General features: G+C 39.9%; 1 protein-coding gene across 1 annotated transcript in view; it reads right to left on the bottom strand.

Moving 5' to 3' along the window:
- The window catches only part of LOC124015545 (microtubule-associated serine/threonine-protein kinase 1-like), a 98,597-nt gene extending 84,550 nt beyond the window's left edge, over positions 1–14,047 (bottom strand). Inside the window, exon 1 of the mRNA XM_046330825.1 lies at positions 12,910–14,047. Coding sequence (XP_046186781.1) covers positions 12,910–12,948 — 39 coding nt within the window. The 5' untranslated portion in view covers positions 12,949–14,047. The remainder of the gene's footprint in view (positions 1–12,909) is intronic.
- Positions 14,048–18,810: the final 4,763 nt, after the last annotated feature.

The following is an 18,810-nucleotide window of genomic DNA, read 5'->3' as shown; positions in this document are numbered from 1 at the left end:
ACATGGCAACATATTAAGTAATGGCTAGGAAGGACAACATGCAACATATTAAGTAATGGCTAGGAAGGACAACATGGCAACATATTAAGTAATGGCTAGGAAGGACAACATGGCAACATATTAAGTAATGGCTAGGAAGGACAACATGCAACATATTAAGTAATGGCTAGGAAGGACAACATGCAACATATTAAGTAATGGCTAGGAAGGACAACAGGCAACATATTAAGTAATGGCTAGGAAGGACAACATGCAACATATTAAGTAATGGCTAGGAAGGACAACATGCAACATATTAAGTAATGGCTAGGAAGGACAACATGGCAACATATTAAGTAATGGCTAGGAAGGACAACATGCAACATATTAAGTAATGGCTAGGAAGGACAACATGGCAACATATTAAGTAATGGCTAGGAAGGACAACATGGCAACATATTAAGTAATGGCTAGGAAGGACAACATGGCAACATATTAAGTAATGGCTAGGAAGGACAACATGGCAACATATTAAGTAATGGCTAGGAAGGACAACATGGCAACATATTAAGTAATGGCTAGGAAGGACAACATGGCAACATATTAAGTAATGGCTAGGAAGGACAACATGCAACATATTAAGTAATGGCTAGGAAGGACAACATGGCAACATATTAAGTAATGGCTAGGAAGGACAACATGGCAACATATTAAGTAATGGCTAGGAAGGACAACATGCAACATATTAAGTAATGGCTAGGAAGGATGGCAACATATTAAGTAATGGCTAGGAAGGACAACATGCAACATATTAAGTAATGGCTAGGAAGGACAACATGGCAACATATTAAGTAATGGCTAGGAAGGACAAAGGTAATGGCTAGGAAGGACAACATGGCAACATATTAAGTAATGGCTATGCAACATATTAAGTAATGGCTAGGAAGGACAACATGGCAACATATTAAGCAACATATTAAGTAATGGCTAGGAAGGACAACATGGCAACATATTAAGTAATGGCTAGGAAGGACAACATGCAACATATTAAGTAATGGCTAGGAAGGGCAACATATTAAGTAATGGCTAGGAAGGACAACATGCAACATATTAAGTAATGGCTAGGAAGGACAACATGGCAACATATTAAGTAATGGCTAGGAAGGACAACATGGCAACATATTAAGTAATGGCTAGGAAGGACAACATGGCAACATATTAAGTAATGGCTAGGAAGGACAACATGCAACATATTAAGTAATGGCTAGGAAGGACAACATAGGAAGGACAACATGCAACATATTAAGTAATGGCTAGGAAGGACAACATGGCAACATGCAACATATTAAGTAATGGCTAGGAAGGACAACATGGCAACATATTAAGTAATGGCTAGGAAGGACAACATGGCAACATATTAAGTAATGGCTAGGAAGGACAACATGCAACATATTAAGTAATGGCTAGGAAGGACAACATGGCAACATATTAAGTAATGGCTAGGAAGGACAACATGCAACATATTAAGTAATGGCTAGGAAGGACAACATGCAACATATTAAGTAATGGCTAGGAAGGACAACATGGCAACATATTAAGTAATGGCTAGGAAGGACAACACAACATATTAAGTAATGGCTAGGAAGGACAACACAAATATTAAGTAATGGCTAGGAAGGACAACATGCAACATATTAAGTAATGGCTAGGAAGGACAACATAGGAAGGACAAACATATTAAGTAATGGCTAGGAAGGACAACATGGCAACATATTAATGGCTAATGGCTAGGAAGGACAACATGGCAACATATTAAGTAATGGCTAGGAAGGACAACATGGCAACATATTAAGTAATGGCTAGGAAGGACAACATGCAACATATTAAGTAATGGCTAGGAAGGACAACATGCAACATATTAAGTAATGGCTAGGAAGGACAACATGCAACATATTAAGTAATGGCTAGGAAGGACAACATGGCAACATATTAAGTAATGGCTAGGAAGGACAACATGCAACATATTAAGTAATGGCTAGGAAGGACAACATGGCAACATATTAAGTAATGGCTAGGAAGGACAACATGCAACATATTAAGTAATGGCTAGGAAGGACAACATGGCAACATATTAAGTAATGGCTAGGAAGGACAACATGGCAACATATTAAGTAATGGCTAGGAAGGACAACATGGCAACATATTAAGTAATGGCTAGGAAGGACAACATGCAACATATTAAGTAATGGCTAGGAAGGACAACATGCAACATATTAAGTAATGGCTAGGAAGGACAACATGCAACATATTAAGTAATGGCTAGGAAGGACAACATGCAACATATTAAGTAATGGCTAGGAAGGACAACATGCAACATATTAAGTAATGGCTAGGAAGGACAACATGGCAACATATTAAGTAATGGCTAGGAAGGACAACATGGGAACATATTAAGTAATGGCTAGGAAGGACAACATGGCAACATATTAAGTAATGGCTAGGAAGGACAACATGGGAACATATTAAGTAATGGCTAGGAAGGACAACATGCAACATATTAAGTAATGGCTAGGAAGGACAACATGGCAACATATTAAGTAATGGCTAGGAAGGACAACATGCAACATATTAAGTAATGGCTAGGAAGGACAACATGGCAACATATTAAGTAATGGCTAGGAAGGACAACATGGCAACATATTAAGTAATGGCTAGGAAGGACAACATGGCAACATATTAAGTAATGGCTAGGAAGGACAACATGCAACATATTAAGTAATGGCTAGGAAGGACAACATGGCAACATATTAAGTAATGGCTAGGAAGGACAACATGGCAACATATTAAGTAATGGCTAGGAAGGACAACATGCAACATATTAAGTAATAGGAAGGACAACATGCAACATATTAAGTAATGGCTAGGAAGGACAACATGGCAACATATTAAGTAATGGCTAGGAAGGACAACATATTAAGTAATGGCTAGGAAGGACAACAACATATTAAGTAATGGCTAGGAAGGACAACATGCAACATATTAAGTAATGGCTAGGAAGGACAACATGCAACATATTAAGTAATGGCTAGGAAGGACAACATGCAACATATTAAGTAATGGCTAGGAAGGACAACATGCAACATATTAAGTAATGGCTAGGAAGGACAACATGGCAACATATTAAGTAATGGCTAGGAAGGACAACATGGCAACATATTAAGTAATGGCTAGGAAGGACAACATGCAACATATATTAGTAATGGCTAGGAAGGACAACATGCAACATATTAAGTAATGGCTAGGAAGGACAACATGCAACATATTAAGTAATGGCTAGGAAGGACAACATGCAACATATTAAGTAATGGCTAGGAAGGACAACATATTAAGTAATGGCTAGGAAACATATTAAGTAATGGCTAGGAAGGACAACATGCAACATATTAAGTAATGGCTAGGAAGGACAACATGCAACATATTAAGTAATGGCTAGGAAGGACAACATGGCAACATATTAAGTAATGGCTAGGAAGGACAACATGCAACATATTAAGTAATGGCTAGGAAGGACAACATGCAACATATTAAGTAATGGCTAGGAAGGACAACATGCAACATATTAAGTAATGGCTAGGAAGGACAACATGCAACATATTAAGTAATGGCTAGGAAGGACAACATGGGAACATATTAAGTAATGGCTAGGAAGGACAACATGCAACATATTAAGTAATGGCTAGGAAGGACAACATGCAACATATTAAGTAATGGCTAGGAAGGACAACATGCAACATATTAAGTAATGGCTAGGAAGGACAACATGCAACATATTAAGTAATGGCTAGGAAGGACAACATGCAACATATTAAGTAATGGCTAGGAAGGACAACATGCAACATATTAAGTAATGGCTAGGAAGGACAACATGCAACATATTAAGTAATGGCTAGGAAGGACAACATGCAAACTAGGAAGGACAACATGCAACATATTAAGTAATGGCTAGGAAGGACAACATGGCAACATATTAAGTAATGGCTAGGAAGGACAACACAACATGGCAACATATTAAGTAATGGCTAGGAAGGACAACATGGGAACATATTAAGTAATGGCTAGGAAGGACAACATGGCAACATATTAAGTAATGGCTAGGAAGGACAACATGGGAACATATTAAGTAATGGCTAGGAAGGACAACATGGCAACATATTAAGTAATGGCTAGGAAGGACAACATGGCAACATATTAAGTAATGGCTAGGAAGGACAACATGCAACATATTAAGTAATGGCTAGGAAGGACAACATGCAACATATTAAGTAATGGCTAGGAAGGACAACATGGCAACATATTAAGTAATGGCTAGGAAGGACAACATGGGAACATATTAAGTAATGGCTAGGAAGGACAACATGGCAACATATTAAGTAATGGCTAGGAAGGACAACATGGGAACATATTAAGTAATGGCTAGGAAGGACAACATGCAACATATTAAGTAATGGCTAGGAAGGACAACATGCAACATATTAAGTAATGGCTAGGAAGGACAACATGCAACATATTAAGTAATGGCTAGGAAGGACAACATGCAACATATTAAGTAATGGCTAGGAAGGACAACATGGGAACATATTAAGTAATGGCTAGGAAGGACAACATGCAACATATTAAGTAATGGCTAGGAAGGACAACATGCAACATATTAAGTAATGGCTAGGAAGGACAACATGCAACATATTAAGTAATGGCTAGGAAGGACAACATGCAACATATTAAGTAAGGGCTAGGAAGGACAACATGCAACATATTAAGTAATGGCTAGGAAGGACAACATGCAACATATTAAGTAATGGCTAGGAAGGACAACATGGCAACATATTAAGTAATGGCTAGGAAGGACAACATGCAACATATTAAGTAATGGCTAGGAAGGACAACATGGGAACATATTAAGTAATGGCTAGGAAAGACAACATGCAACATATTAAGTAATGGCTAGGAAGGACAACATGCAACATATTAAGTAATGGCTAGGAAGGACAACATGGGAACATATTAAGTAATGGCTAGGAAGGACAACATGCAACATATTAAGTAATGGCTAGGAAGGACAACATGGGAACATATTAAGTAATGGCTAGGAAGGACAACATGGGAACATATTAAGTAATGGCTAGGAAGGACAACATGCAACATATTAAGTAATGGCTAGGAAGGACAACATGCAACATATTAAGTAATGAAGGACAACATGCAACATATTAATTAATGGCTAGGAAGGACAACATGCAACATATTAAGTAATGGCTTTGAAGGACAACATGGAAACATATTAAGTAATGGCTTTGAAGGACAACATGGAAACATATTAAGTAATGGCTAGGAAGGACAACATGCAACATAAATTACTTAAATGTAAATGTAAATATTAAGTCATGTTTAGGAAGGGCACATATTAAGTAACGGCTAGGAAGTGAAACATAGGATTAGGAAGGTCAAGTGATGGCTCCCTCTATATGAAGTCAATCATCTATTAAACCTCCCACTTTTATCGTGTATCTGTGAAATCTCCCATGAATTTGGGTACAGTCCCAAATTGCTCCCTATTCCTTATTTAGTGCACTACTTTTGACCAGGGCCCATAGGGTTCTGGTCAAAAGTAGTGCACTTTATAGGGAAAGGGTGACATTTGGGACGCACATATTGGCAGTATCCTGATTGTGTGTGCTGTTAAACAGGTCATACAAGCACCCTGGACAAATGTTAGAATGGACAATACAGAACACAGACCACTAGACCCTAGTAATATATTCAGTCATGTCTAACAAACATGGGCAAAATAACATCAACTACTGTAGAACTAAATGTATTAGCAAATAGAAGAACATAACTACATGTATTGGTAGTACAGTACATTAACTGGATATTTCATGGGTTAAACTGTTGAAACTGGCGCAACATTGCATGAATTCAGTGAGTCATCATGGTTATGCCTAACTGTGAGGAGCCATTTCCTGATTTCCTGATAGTGGATAAGAACCCCGTCACAATGACAGACCTCCTGTGTCTCTGCATTTCAGCCTTTCCACATGTTAATCAATGAACAGACACACCCACACAAACACTGTAGTGTACACACATACACACACACTTTAGTGTACACAGGTACAGACACGCACACGCACAGCCTGTAGTGTACACAAATACACACACGCACAGACATACACTGTAGTGTACACACATACATCTCCCCACACCCCTCTCAGGCTCTCTCACTCAATTATGCATGTGGACCTCCATGCTATTATTTGTCATTAGCGGTTAAGTGCGAGTCCTTTCTGTGAGTTCCCCCCTCAGTCGCTCTGTTCTTTCATAAGATGAAACACACCATCCAAAACAGATTCACTTCTCAGCTGAGACAATCACAAAAGGTATTGCGACTCGTACAGCATTTAATTCCTCAACATTTCTTTAGCTCATAATTACCCACAGAGAGAGAGGGGGTGTTTGAAAAGAAAGAACGCCTTTTCAGTAAAATGCCAACTGCCAACACTTTGAAATAAACATGGACATAATCATAACATTTCTCTGTAGTTGGTACGCTGGGGCTCTGAAACTAAGAGTTCTTTGCTGGCAGAAAATATTACTATGGCCCTGGTCAAAAGAAGTATGCTATATAAGGAATTGGGTGCCATTTGTCATTTGAGAGTTTGACAAAAAACAAACCTTTTTAAGTAGTAATATGGACGCAAATAAAACACTCAAATAAATGTAGCCAGTTACAGTTCCTTGATTTTGTGAATGTCATCCCTGTTACTCAGCTTAATATTCTAACAGCTCACTTGTACAAGTATCTTTAATGACCTTTGGTGGAAAAGATTAGACTGTCTGTGTTTCAAATGGCACCCTATTCCCTACATCGTGCACCACATTTGACCAGGGCTCGTAGTGTACCATATAGCAAATAGGGTGCCATTTGGGTCGCAACGTGAATGTGGGCATGAATTCATGTAGTACAAGTCTCTCTGACACTGTCAAGAACCAATAAATCAGCATTACCTGATATAATAGAATATCACTATGCTAGCACTTTCTTCTCCCCTGCAGAACAACTTCAGCTGTCTGATGATAATCTTAGACTACTAACATCTAAAGGAATCCTATAAGATAAAAACAGCAGATAAAACATTCAGTAACAAGAGTCAGGCACAGTAGCCATTCTGTTTCCTTTCAACATTCCCAACAGTGAAATTACAAATGAATTACAAAGGGTTTTTAACTTCAACAATCAACTTTTGTATTGGATAGTCTAGGTCTTACAAGTTTAGCCTCTTTTTTTGTCAGTGACTGACAGTAGTATACTGGCTACATCCTCTCTCCTCTCAAATGATCCAATTCTGATCCCTTCCTGTTAAGGAACTTGAAAGTTGGCAACTTGCCCAGAACAGAGTTGGACCCCCTATCATCCCACTCAAGTATTGTAACTACAGTACATACAGTTTACCATAATGAAGACTGATGTCGTGAGAAGAGTGACTGCTGCTGCTGCTACTGAGTCAATCAGTCCTAAAGGAAACACTGTCACCTATATTGACACGATCATATTGTCATTACCGTAATATGACTGACTGACATACAGGGTTGCAAATTTTGGGGAATATTCAGAGGTGAAATTAACGGGAATATATGGGAATTAATGGAAATATATGCAAATGAATATTAATACCATTTAAATGTAGATGTTTTTTGCATTGGATATATTTACCATATCATATGGAGACAGAAATATAAAGCTTTAATTAAAGTTCAATTTGTAACTAAATCGTTTTTTTTATTTCTATTGGAAGGATTTAATCATCTGCAATTATGTCTACTTATGATAAGGTAAAATGAGTTGACTCTTCACATGGATGATTTCACTGAACAACAAAAGAAAGGGAATATTGAATGATCCCCAATGATCCATCGTATCTCCCAAAATGTTTTCAACATACATCTGTAGAATGATAGCCTAGAAACTAAAGCTTTGGTTGTCTTCCTCTCAGGCTTCCATGTCTTCTCCCTGGACCTCCTTAATGTCCACCTCTTGAACATCAGACTCTGAGGCCTCATCTTCACTGTCACTTTCCAACCTTGTTGAGGATGAATCGTTGTCAGGCTCAAAAAGCCAAAAATTTGCCTGGATGGCCACCAATTTTTCAACCCTTGTATTGGTCAGCCTGTTGCATGCTTTGGTGTGTGTGTTCCCAAAAAAGGACCAGTTGCACTCTGAGGCGGCTGATGTTGGTGGGATTTGGAGGGTGATGGAGGCAACAGGGGAAAGAGCCTCAGATCCACAAAGTCCCTTCCACCAGGTGGCTGATGAGATATGTTGGCACGACTGCCATGTTGCATCTCCATCCCAAAGCCCTTGCTTGGAAGTGTACTTCGCCGGACTGCCAAGAACCTTGTCCTCATCCAGGCCAAGGTGGCGAGACAGGGTAGTGATGACACCATAGGCCTTGTTGATCTTTACACCAGACAGGATGCTCTTGCCAGCATACTTGGGGTTCAACATGTACGCTGCGGCGTGTTTGGGCTTCAGGCAGAAGTCTTCACACTTTTTGATGTATTTCAGAACTGCAGGTACCTCTGCATGCAGCAATAGTGAAGTGGCAGGGCAGTACGGATTTCTTATCTTACATCTGCAAGCAGAGTCTGAACATCAGACAGGATGGCATTGTCTCCCTCAATCCGTACAATGGATACTGCTATTTGTTTCAGGAATTTCACGCTGCTTACCACTCTCTCACAAAATACATCATCCAGGAGGATCCTCTTGAAGGGGCTGTCCATATCGGCAGACTGTGATACGGCCATTTCTTGAAGAGACTCTTTCCCCTCCAAGAGACTGTCAAACACGGTGGCAACACCATCCCAATGAGTGTTGCTGGGCAGCTTCAATGTGGTGCTCTTATTCCTCTCACTTTGCTTGGTGAGGTAGATTGCTGCTATAACTTGATGACCCTCACATACCTTGGCTCTCTTGTAGTGTATCCATTGTTTTCAGTGCAATGATGTCCTTGAGGGGCAGATTCAATGTATGAGCAGCACAGCCAATGGGTGTGATGTGAGGGTAGGACTCCTCCACTTTAGACCAAGCAGCCTTCATGTTCGGAGCATTGTCTGTCACCAGTGCAAATAACTTCTGTGGTCCAAGGTCATTGATGACTGCCTTCAGCTCACCTGCAATGTAGAGACCGGTGTGTCTGTTGTTCCTTGTGTCTGTGCTCTTGTAGAATACTGGTTGAGGGGTGGAGATGATGTAGTTAATTATTCCTTACCCACTAACATTCGACCACCCATCCGAGATGATTGCAATACAGTCTGCTTTCTCTATTTACTTGATCTTCACTTGAACTCAGCATCCAGCAAATGAGTAGATAAAGCATGTCTGGTTGGATGGGTGAATGCTGGGCGAAGAACGTTCAGAAATCTCTTCCAATACACATTGCCTGTGAGCATCAGAGGTGAACCAGTTGCATACACAGTTCGAGCAAGATATTCATCAGCATTTCTCTGACTACGTTCCTCCATTGAGTCAAAACAACTTCTGATTCCAGGAGGACCATGAGCTGTTGCTATCGATAAGATGCATGGTACATAATTTTCACCTTGAATAGAAGTAGAGGGACTTTTGTCAGAGGTTGCTTGTTGTGAGCATTGAGGAAACTTTATGCACTTGGCCAAAGAATTCTTCACATATGATTTGGCACAGATTTTGCAAATGTACAGAGCTTTTCCTTTTATATTAGCTGCAGTGAAATGTCTCCACACATCAGATAGTGCCAGTGGTATTTTCCTGTAAAGAATATAAAATACAATTCCATGTACAGATAAATAGTTAAGCATGTTTTACAATGAAACATGTAGGGAAACAGGTGAATTATCACTCCTCAGCACGCTCAAGCAAACTAAAACCCACATGGTCGCAAAAACGAACTAGCAGAAATTGTTAATAAGTTAGAAATGGTTTAAACACACTTTGCTGTAGGCTACTATTTACTAGTTATATTTAACTTCCCATGGAAAATTTCTGGAATAATTCTGGAAATTCACCGGAAAGTTTCCGACCCTTTGCAACCCTTGACACACAATATAGTGAAATTTAAACTGTAATCTACAGTGCCTTCGGAAAGTGTTCAGACCCCTTGACTTTTTCCACATTTTGTTACGTTACAGCCTTAATCTAAAATGGATAAAACGTTTAAAAATCCTCAGCAATTTACACAAAATACCCCATACTGACAAAGCGAAGACATTTTTAGAAATGTATTAAAACTCGAAATTGAGCTCAGGTGCATCCTGTTTCCATTGATCATTCTTCAGATGTTTCTACAACTTGATATGAATCCAATTGTGCTAAATTCAATTGAGTGGAAAGACCACACACCTCTCTATATAAGGTCCCACAGCTAACAGTGCATGTCAGAGCAAAAAACAAGCCATGAGGTCGAAAGAATTATCCGTAGAGCTCCGAGACAGGATTGTGTCGAGGCACAGATCTGGGGATGGGTACCAAAACATTTCTGCAGCCTTGACGGTTCCCAAGAACACAGTGGCCTCCCTCATTCTTAAATGGAAGAAGTTTGAAACCACCAAGACTCTTCCTAGAGCTGGCAGCCCGGCCAAACTGAGCAATCAGAGTAGAAGGGCCTTGGTCTGACAGGAGCCTGACAGGAGTCTTCGTCGCTCCTAGTGATTACTTACCCACACACACAAACAAGCAAGGAAAGACACAGAGATGCCTGTGTTATACTGGCTTATGGAAGTGGCCTAGGGAGAGGATTAGAGTTGAGAATACATACTCACTCACACGCACACGCACACACACACACACACACACACACACACACACACACACACACACACACACACACACACACACACACACACACACACACACACACACACACACACACTACACTGTCTGTCTGGGTTTGAGTCCTTGACCTCTGCCCCCTCCTTGTCCCCTGGCACTGACTACCCCTTGCTTCTCTTGCTTCACCCACCCCCTCTACACCCTTTGGCAGTGACAAGTGAAAGTGGAGCCAGCCTGGGGAATTACCAGCCACTTTACTGAGGCTGGGGTCTAGCCAACAGAAGCTGCCCCTGCCCTCTATGTGTGTGTGTGTGTGTGTGTGTGTGTGTGTGTGTGTGTGTGTGTGTGTGTGTGTGTGTGTGTGTGTGTGTGTGTGTGTGTGTGTGTGTGTGTGTGTGTGTGTGTGTGTGTGTGTGTGTGTGTGTGTGTGATGGCCCCTTGGCTGAGTCCTATCATTAGTCCTATTATTAGTCATACCATTAGTCCTATTATTAGTCATACCATTAGTCCTATTATTAGTCCTATCATTAGTCCTATCATTAGTCCTACCATTAGTCCTATTATTAGTCCTATCATTAGTCCTATCATTAGTCCTATCATTAGTCCTACCATTAGTCTACTAGTGCCTGGTAATGGGCTTTAAGAGTAGAGGAGGACCACATCCTCACATATCCCACTAGCATTTAGCCTGTGTGTGGATATTGATGTCTTGAATGGGAACGGGTTTCCACTCAAGACACACACACACTCACACACACAAGAATGAATGTGTACACACACGCATGCACGAATAGACACATCCACGCACACGCACACACACTCCATTGAGAATTGAGCTAATTATCATATGTGCTGGTTTGACTTGCAAATGTCTGTCTGTCTGTCTGTCTGTCTGTCTGTCTGTCTGTCTGTCTGTCTGTCTGTCTGTCTGTCTGTCTGTCTGTCTGTCTGTCTGTCTGTCTGTCTGTCTGTCTGTCTGTCTGTCTGTCTGTCTGTCTGTCGAGAGAGAGCTTGTGTGTGTGTGCATATATATGTATGTGTATATACTGTTTGTCTGAATGCATACATTCTGTGTGTATGGCTGCCCGAAAGGGATTCTGATTATTATGATTGTTTTTTTACAAGAAAAGGCCATAAGGTCCTCATGGAATAACAGGAACATTCATAAGCTGTTCCTAGAATTCAACATCTCTGCTCAAACTTCTAAGAAAATGTCTTCTAGAACATTGTAACATTTTATGGTGTTTAATCAGGTTTTTAGTACTATGGCCCATGTCAGCCTTGGTGGAATTATCTCTGATGGTCACAGGGGACAGGAGGGTCCCATCAGCAGGGTTCTGCCCCCCCACCCCCCCCACCCACCCAATAAAAATGTGCATGCAGGGAGGGGGACCAGGACCTAGGAGGGGGAGATTAACTAGACATGATTTGCTTCCTGTAGTAAGTGAATATAATCCCCCGAGGAAAAAGTAGTTACTGTCATGCAGCATGAGCTAATGCATCAAATTGTAACTTGATATTCCATTAGTCTCCTGCATTAGGCATAGGGGCTAAGGCTAGCCAATTTAGAACATCATTTGTTTTCATTTGTTTGTCAAATATTATGTACCTTTGAATATATTATTTTACTAGTTTAAATCTTAGTTGCTACATCCACTTTTGGAAAGATAAATGAATAATACCAATTGATTATTGAAGAATATAATTTATCTCATGAGCTTAGTTCAACTGTTGTGGGCCTACCCCATCAGAACCCAAAATATAAGCTTGTTTTACTCCAATGTTTGTAAACAATATAAATGTAAACAAACACTGTATAGACTCAAAACATGGTTAAAACTCTAATGTTGACATCATGGATGTTCATCCTTTGCATCGATAGATCTAACGTTATGAATTTGATAGTAGCTACATTTCTCAAGGCCCATCCCTAAACGTTTTACCAAGACAAAGGCAGGGAGTCGCTTTGTTTTTGTTCCTTTTAAGGATTCTCGCTTTAATGTTTGTTTGTTTTTTCGTGATCCAATTTTTTACGAAAATATTTGAAACAAGAAAGTTCTCACCTGGAGCCTCCGACGTCGAATGATTCCAGAGTCATCCATGGCAGTGGCGGGAACATGCGAGTCGCGTGCTTTGGAGTAGTATCACCTGGTCTCGTGGCCCCAGTGTGGTCGCCTGGTGTCTCCAGGTAACGGGACAGGGCATGGAGTTCCCGCGTGGCACTGGCTGCCTGCGGTACACTGGCCAAGAACACTCCCGTCTCGCTCCACTTCACTGGTGCGACAAAGCCTCTAGTCTGCTCAACTCACAAACCAAAAACCCATTCCGCCCAACTAACATCTGGTCCTGTACCCTAAACAGCTGCTCTAGCAAGTGCTAATGAAGCAAGTCCCTGAAGGTACCAGCATGTCCTTAATGTCCTTAATACATTGGACTATAGAGAGGAGCCTGAAGTAGGCTAGTCGAATTTTAATTGTAGCCCACTTTTTAAAATGTAGGCTAACACACACATTAAATTAAAATGTATAGACAGAAATAGCATAACAAGTACTTTAGGTTAAAAGTAGCGCACCTTCCGTAGTGGTTTTCATATGATTATAATTCTTAAATTATTTGATTGAATGTCTGTTTATTTCCTTGTTTGTGTTTATTCCTATGGTGATGTTTTCATTGCACTGTGGATGTACATTCACTTTACAGCAGTTGTTGTTATAATAGCCTAATGTAGACTACTGTAAACTACTAGCATATGCAATGGAGAAACACGCCTTATAGGCTACAATCATAGCTACAGTAAAATGTATGCAAATTGAACCTCCGCGCGCAGATCAAGCGACACGTGTACGCGTCTTCGAATCCTCCCAACACGCAAACCCCATCCGGTACAGTCGTTTGACATCTGTTAGATGTTCTATGGATTCCCATAAGGAGAAAAACATGCAACCTTATACATTCATTTCTGATCCATGCTGAATACTACCCCAGAGTTTACTGCTATGAACAATCCTTGTGTTATCCCACAGATTAGGGCTATTAGCTACATACCGTTTCCTCATCTCACCCGCTCGCAGGTACTGCCATATTATTTTCTGAACGTGTCACTCTCATCCCTTTTAGTTTTAATATCCACTGTATAATGATGTTTACCCTGAAGGCGAGGTGGTTTGTAATATATATCGTGATATATCTCTCGCCATTCCATTCCCTACCTCCCACCCCCTTCTAAACACAACGAAATCACGTTTGGTTTGTTAACCCCTCAGCGACCAGATTTCCCCTCCCTCCCTTGAATCTCCTCGCCATTCTCCATAGTGGAGAGAAATGTAGGTCGTATAGCCAGCCATATGTAATGTAGGTATGTATCACTTTAAGGGACAGGCATTGTTGTATTAAACCTTAATATAAAAGACAGAAGTCAGAGCCATCTACAGCTATATAAATCATGATGTGAAATGCTAAATAGTTAACAGTCAAGTTAATTGAACATAATGTCCTACGAAAAATAAAGCAAACCTTCAGTTGCATAAAATATGAATTATTAACCATAGATAAGACTTCCCTTTCATCCCATGACACTGCAGTATTACATATTACTGTCTCACAGAGTTTAGGTCAGAACATTCACTGTCTGTCACCTTCGGAGGAACATTATACAACCAAACTCCCACCATTTGTTAAGGTTAAAGGGTTATGATGATTGTTAGATATCAACAAGGCTGTATCTATCTCCAAGTGGGCAGCTTTGACCTGTATTTAGCCCTGATTTGGTAATTGGATACGTAAACGAGTCATATACAGTACAGTTTAATTAGACCTTTAGAAAGAGGAGAGGCTCTGTGATACAATATGTTTGTTTTTTTATCAGATTTTTTAAGCTAAACTTGTTGCCTGATTAACTTCTGGTGGCAGAGCATTCCATGATGACATAGCTCTATACAAACACTACCGGTCAAAAGTTTTAAAACACCTACTCATTCAAAGGTTTTTCTTTATTTTACTATTTTCTACATTGTAGAATAATAGTGAAGACATCAAAACTATGAAATAACACATATGGAATCATGTAGTAACCAAAAAAGTGTTAAACAAATAAAAATATATTTTATATTTGAGATTCTTCAAATAGCCACCCTTTGCCTTGATGAGAGCTTTGCACACTCTTGGCATTCTCTCAATCAGCTTCACCTGGAATGCTTTTCCTTCATTCTGAGGTCCGACTCATCCCAAACCATCTCAATTTGGTTGAGGTCAGAGGATTGTGGAGGCCCGGTCATCTGATGCAGAACTCCATCACTCTCCTCCTTGGTAAAATAGTCCTTACACAGCCTGTAGGTGTGTTGGGCCATTGTCCAGTTGAAAAACAAATGATAGTCCCAATAAGCGCAAACTAGATGGGATGGCGTATCGCTGCAGAATGCTGTGGTAGCCATGCTGGTTTAGTGTACCTTGAATTCTAAATAAATCAGACAGTGTCACCAGCAAAGCACCCCCACACCATAACACCTCCTCCTCCATGCTTTACTGTGGGAAATACACATGCGGAGATCATCCATTCACCCACACCGCGTCTCACAAAGACACAGCGGTTGGAACCAAAAATCTCCAATTTGGACATCCACTGGTCTAATGTGTTTCTTGACCAATTGTGTTTCTTGGCCCAAGCACGTTACTTCTTATTATTGGTGTCCTTTAGTAGTGGTTTCTTTGCAGCAATTCAACCATGAAGGCCTGATTGACACAGTCTACTCTAAACAGTTGATGTTGACATTTTTCTGTTACCTGAACTATGTGAAGCATTTATTTGAGCTGCAGTTTCTGAGGCTGGTAACTCTAATGAACTTATCCTCTGAAGCAGAGGTAACTCTGGGTCTTCCATTCTTGTGGCGATCCTCATGAGAGCCAGTTTCATCATAGCGCTTGATGGTTTATGTTACTGCACTTGAAGAAACTGTTAAAGTGTCTTGAAATATTGACTGACCTTTATGTCTTAAAGTACTGATGGACTGTTGTTTCTCTTTGCTTATTTGAGCTGTTCTTGCCATAATATGGACTTGGACTTTTACCAAATAGGGCTATCTTTTGTATACCCCCACTACCTTGTCACAACACAACTGATTGGCTCAAACACATTAAGAAGGAAAGAAATTCCACAAATTAACTTTTCAGGCATACCTGTTAATTGAAATGCATTCCAGGTGACTACCTCATGAAGCTGGTTGAGAGAATACCAAGAGTGTGCAAAGCTGTTATCAAGGCAAAGGGTGGCTATTTGAATAATCTCATATATAAAATATATTTTGATTTGTTTAACACTGTTTTTGTTACTACATGATTCCATGTGTTATTTCATAGTTTTGATGTCTTCACTATTATTCTACAATGTAGAAAATAGTAAAAATAAAGAAAACCCTTGAACGACGAGGTGTTCTAAAATGTTGACCTGCAGTTCTAAGAAGAGTCTTTGTGGTTCCAAACTTCTTCCATCTAAGAATGATGGAGGCCACTGTATTTTTGAGAACCTTCAATGCTGCAGAAATGTTTTGGTAAAATTCCCCATATCTGTGCCTTGACACAATCCTGTCTCGGAGCTCTACGGACAATTCCTTTGAACTCATGGCTTGGTTTTTGCTCTGACAAGTATGGAAATAAAATAGGCAGGTGTGTGCCTTTCCAAATCATGTCCGATCAAATTAATTTACCACAGATTGAATCCAGTCAAGTTGAAGAAACATCTCAAGGAATGTCAGAATCGAAACAGGATGCAACTGAGCTCAATTTCGAGTCTCATATCAAAGGGTCTGAATACATGTGTAAATAAGGTATTTCTGTTTTTTATTTGAAATACATTTTCTAATATTTCTAAAAAACTGTTTTTGCTTTGTCATTATGGGGTAGTGTGTAGTTTGATTAGACATTTAAAATATATATATATATTTCAGAATAAGGCTGTAACTTAACAAAATGTGGGAAAGTATGTCTGTTTGAAGTGTATGAAAATAGATTATACAAGTGGTTAGGTATTTTCTTAAAAAGACTAGAACAGACGTATTCAATTACTCCTCAACCCTCAGCCATGAAAGACTATCATGCATGTTGATGATGTTAGTTCTGTGTGTCCAGTTAAGGGCAAGGCGTTCTGCTTTGTTTTGAGCCACTGTCAGACCCTGAACAACTAATACAGTTGATCTTTGTGTTAAAAACGCAGAACATCTTTTTACAACAGACACACCCCTCCCCATCTTCACAACAGATATGTCAATATGTGGACACACATTCTTATAGGCTTTGATTACAGACATGGTAAATAGGGGTGGCGATGCAGTCTGCTACCATTCTTAATCATTTCCCATCTAGGCTGTCTATACCTGGTGGGTTATCATTATTGATGGATAACAATTGTTTTTCCATCCCTTCCACACAAACTTGACCAAATTCAAAACAGCAATCATTTTCTTTCATTATTAGATCTTCAACACACAAATATGATGGTTCAATGTTCAATGTTGTCATTTCACTTCTCAGTTTGTCCACTTTACCGGTGAAATAGTCATTGAAATTATTGGCTTTATCAAAAGGTTTTGTTATAAATGACCCATCAACCTAATGATTTGAGTGATCATTGACTTGGTGTTTTTGTTCTCTCTGTCACCAAGGTTACTGGATGAGGACAAGGGCATGTTGCTGAGGGAAAGACAAGTACAAAGTTCATCATGCCCACACAATGTGATACAGTATAAGTATATATTTAGTGTCAGTATGACATTTCATTGTTAAACATTGCCACAATATAAGAGATGCTTACATCAGACACACTTGCAAAGCATACACACACAAGATCTCTCTCAATCTCAAACCATGCCAATGAAAAATGAAATGGTTTAAGACTATCAAACTGTTGTTGCCTTAACAAACGCTTCATCCACCAGTAGAAAAGGTGTAAAATAAACACAATTCTTCGCCAATTTAAGAGGGCAGCTGGTTCCGATCCAGGTTTATAGGGCTGAAGACAGAGGAACTTAGTGGCTTTTAGCATCATTGCCTTAATGGTCTCTGTCTGTCTGTCCATCCGTCTGTCTGTGTACAACTTCACTGCATGGCCGGTAGCTCACAGTGACAGCATGTCATTTGGCTGCCCTGAATGCTTCTCTCAGGTTTATCCACTAGTAGCTGTTCATAGGAAACATGGAAGTAGATCCGGCAGACACATGGTGTGTGTCAATATAGATAACTGGATGTGTGTGTGTGTGTGTCTGGTTTAGAGACTCTCGCTCTGGGATTTATCTGCTCTTGATAGATTGGTCTGGGTCTTCTGTCTGTGACCAACCGACTTTCACAGACACACAGACACAGACACACACACATATTCTGGAACTGAAATGAACCTGGGCTGCTATTGTTTTAAAACCATGACAATGAAATATTTTAGTTTAATAGTTTAACAATATCAAACTGTTGTTGTCTTAACAAAACTTCAACCTCCTACTGCACGGACAATCTGCCAGTAAAAAAACAAAACGAAATGGGATCCTAGACTACTACCAAGTTGCCTGTTTGTCTAATTCATCCCAAATATGTAGCAACACTTTTCCTCTTCAATAATGAAAAGGAGACACGTTTATTTGACATTTTCATGTTCATTCGGAACTATTGGGAAGGAAGGAAAACCAGCGTACCCGAATGGCCCAATGGAATAAAGCCTTAGTGAAAGTCCTCATATACCGCATTCCAACTAGGCCATAGTCCTCAAAGGGGTGATGTCATCCCCTAAATGATGCATGTGGGGGTTGGGGTAACAAAAAGCTTGACAAGGCAAAGCCCTTAGAATATTTAGAATGTGTTTTTTGATATTTCCCCCCTCTCCTCATTCAGTGTCTACAACAAGGGCCACATCACCTCACATCACTTCAGAAGACAGCTTCTTCCCTTTAGTTTGTATTGGGAACCATTTTAGGTTCCAGGTAGAA

Source organism: Oncorhynchus gorbuscha, linkage group LG26 (genome assembly GCF_021184085.1).
Source record: "Oncorhynchus gorbuscha isolate QuinsamMale2020 ecotype Even-year linkage group LG26, OgorEven_v1.0, whole genome shotgun sequence".
Classification (NCBI taxonomy): domain Eukaryota; kingdom Metazoa; phylum Chordata; class Actinopteri; order Salmoniformes; family Salmonidae; genus Oncorhynchus; species Oncorhynchus gorbuscha.
The sequence above is the reverse complement of the archived record's forward strand: the minus strand, read 5'-3'. Positions and strand labels throughout refer to the sequence as shown.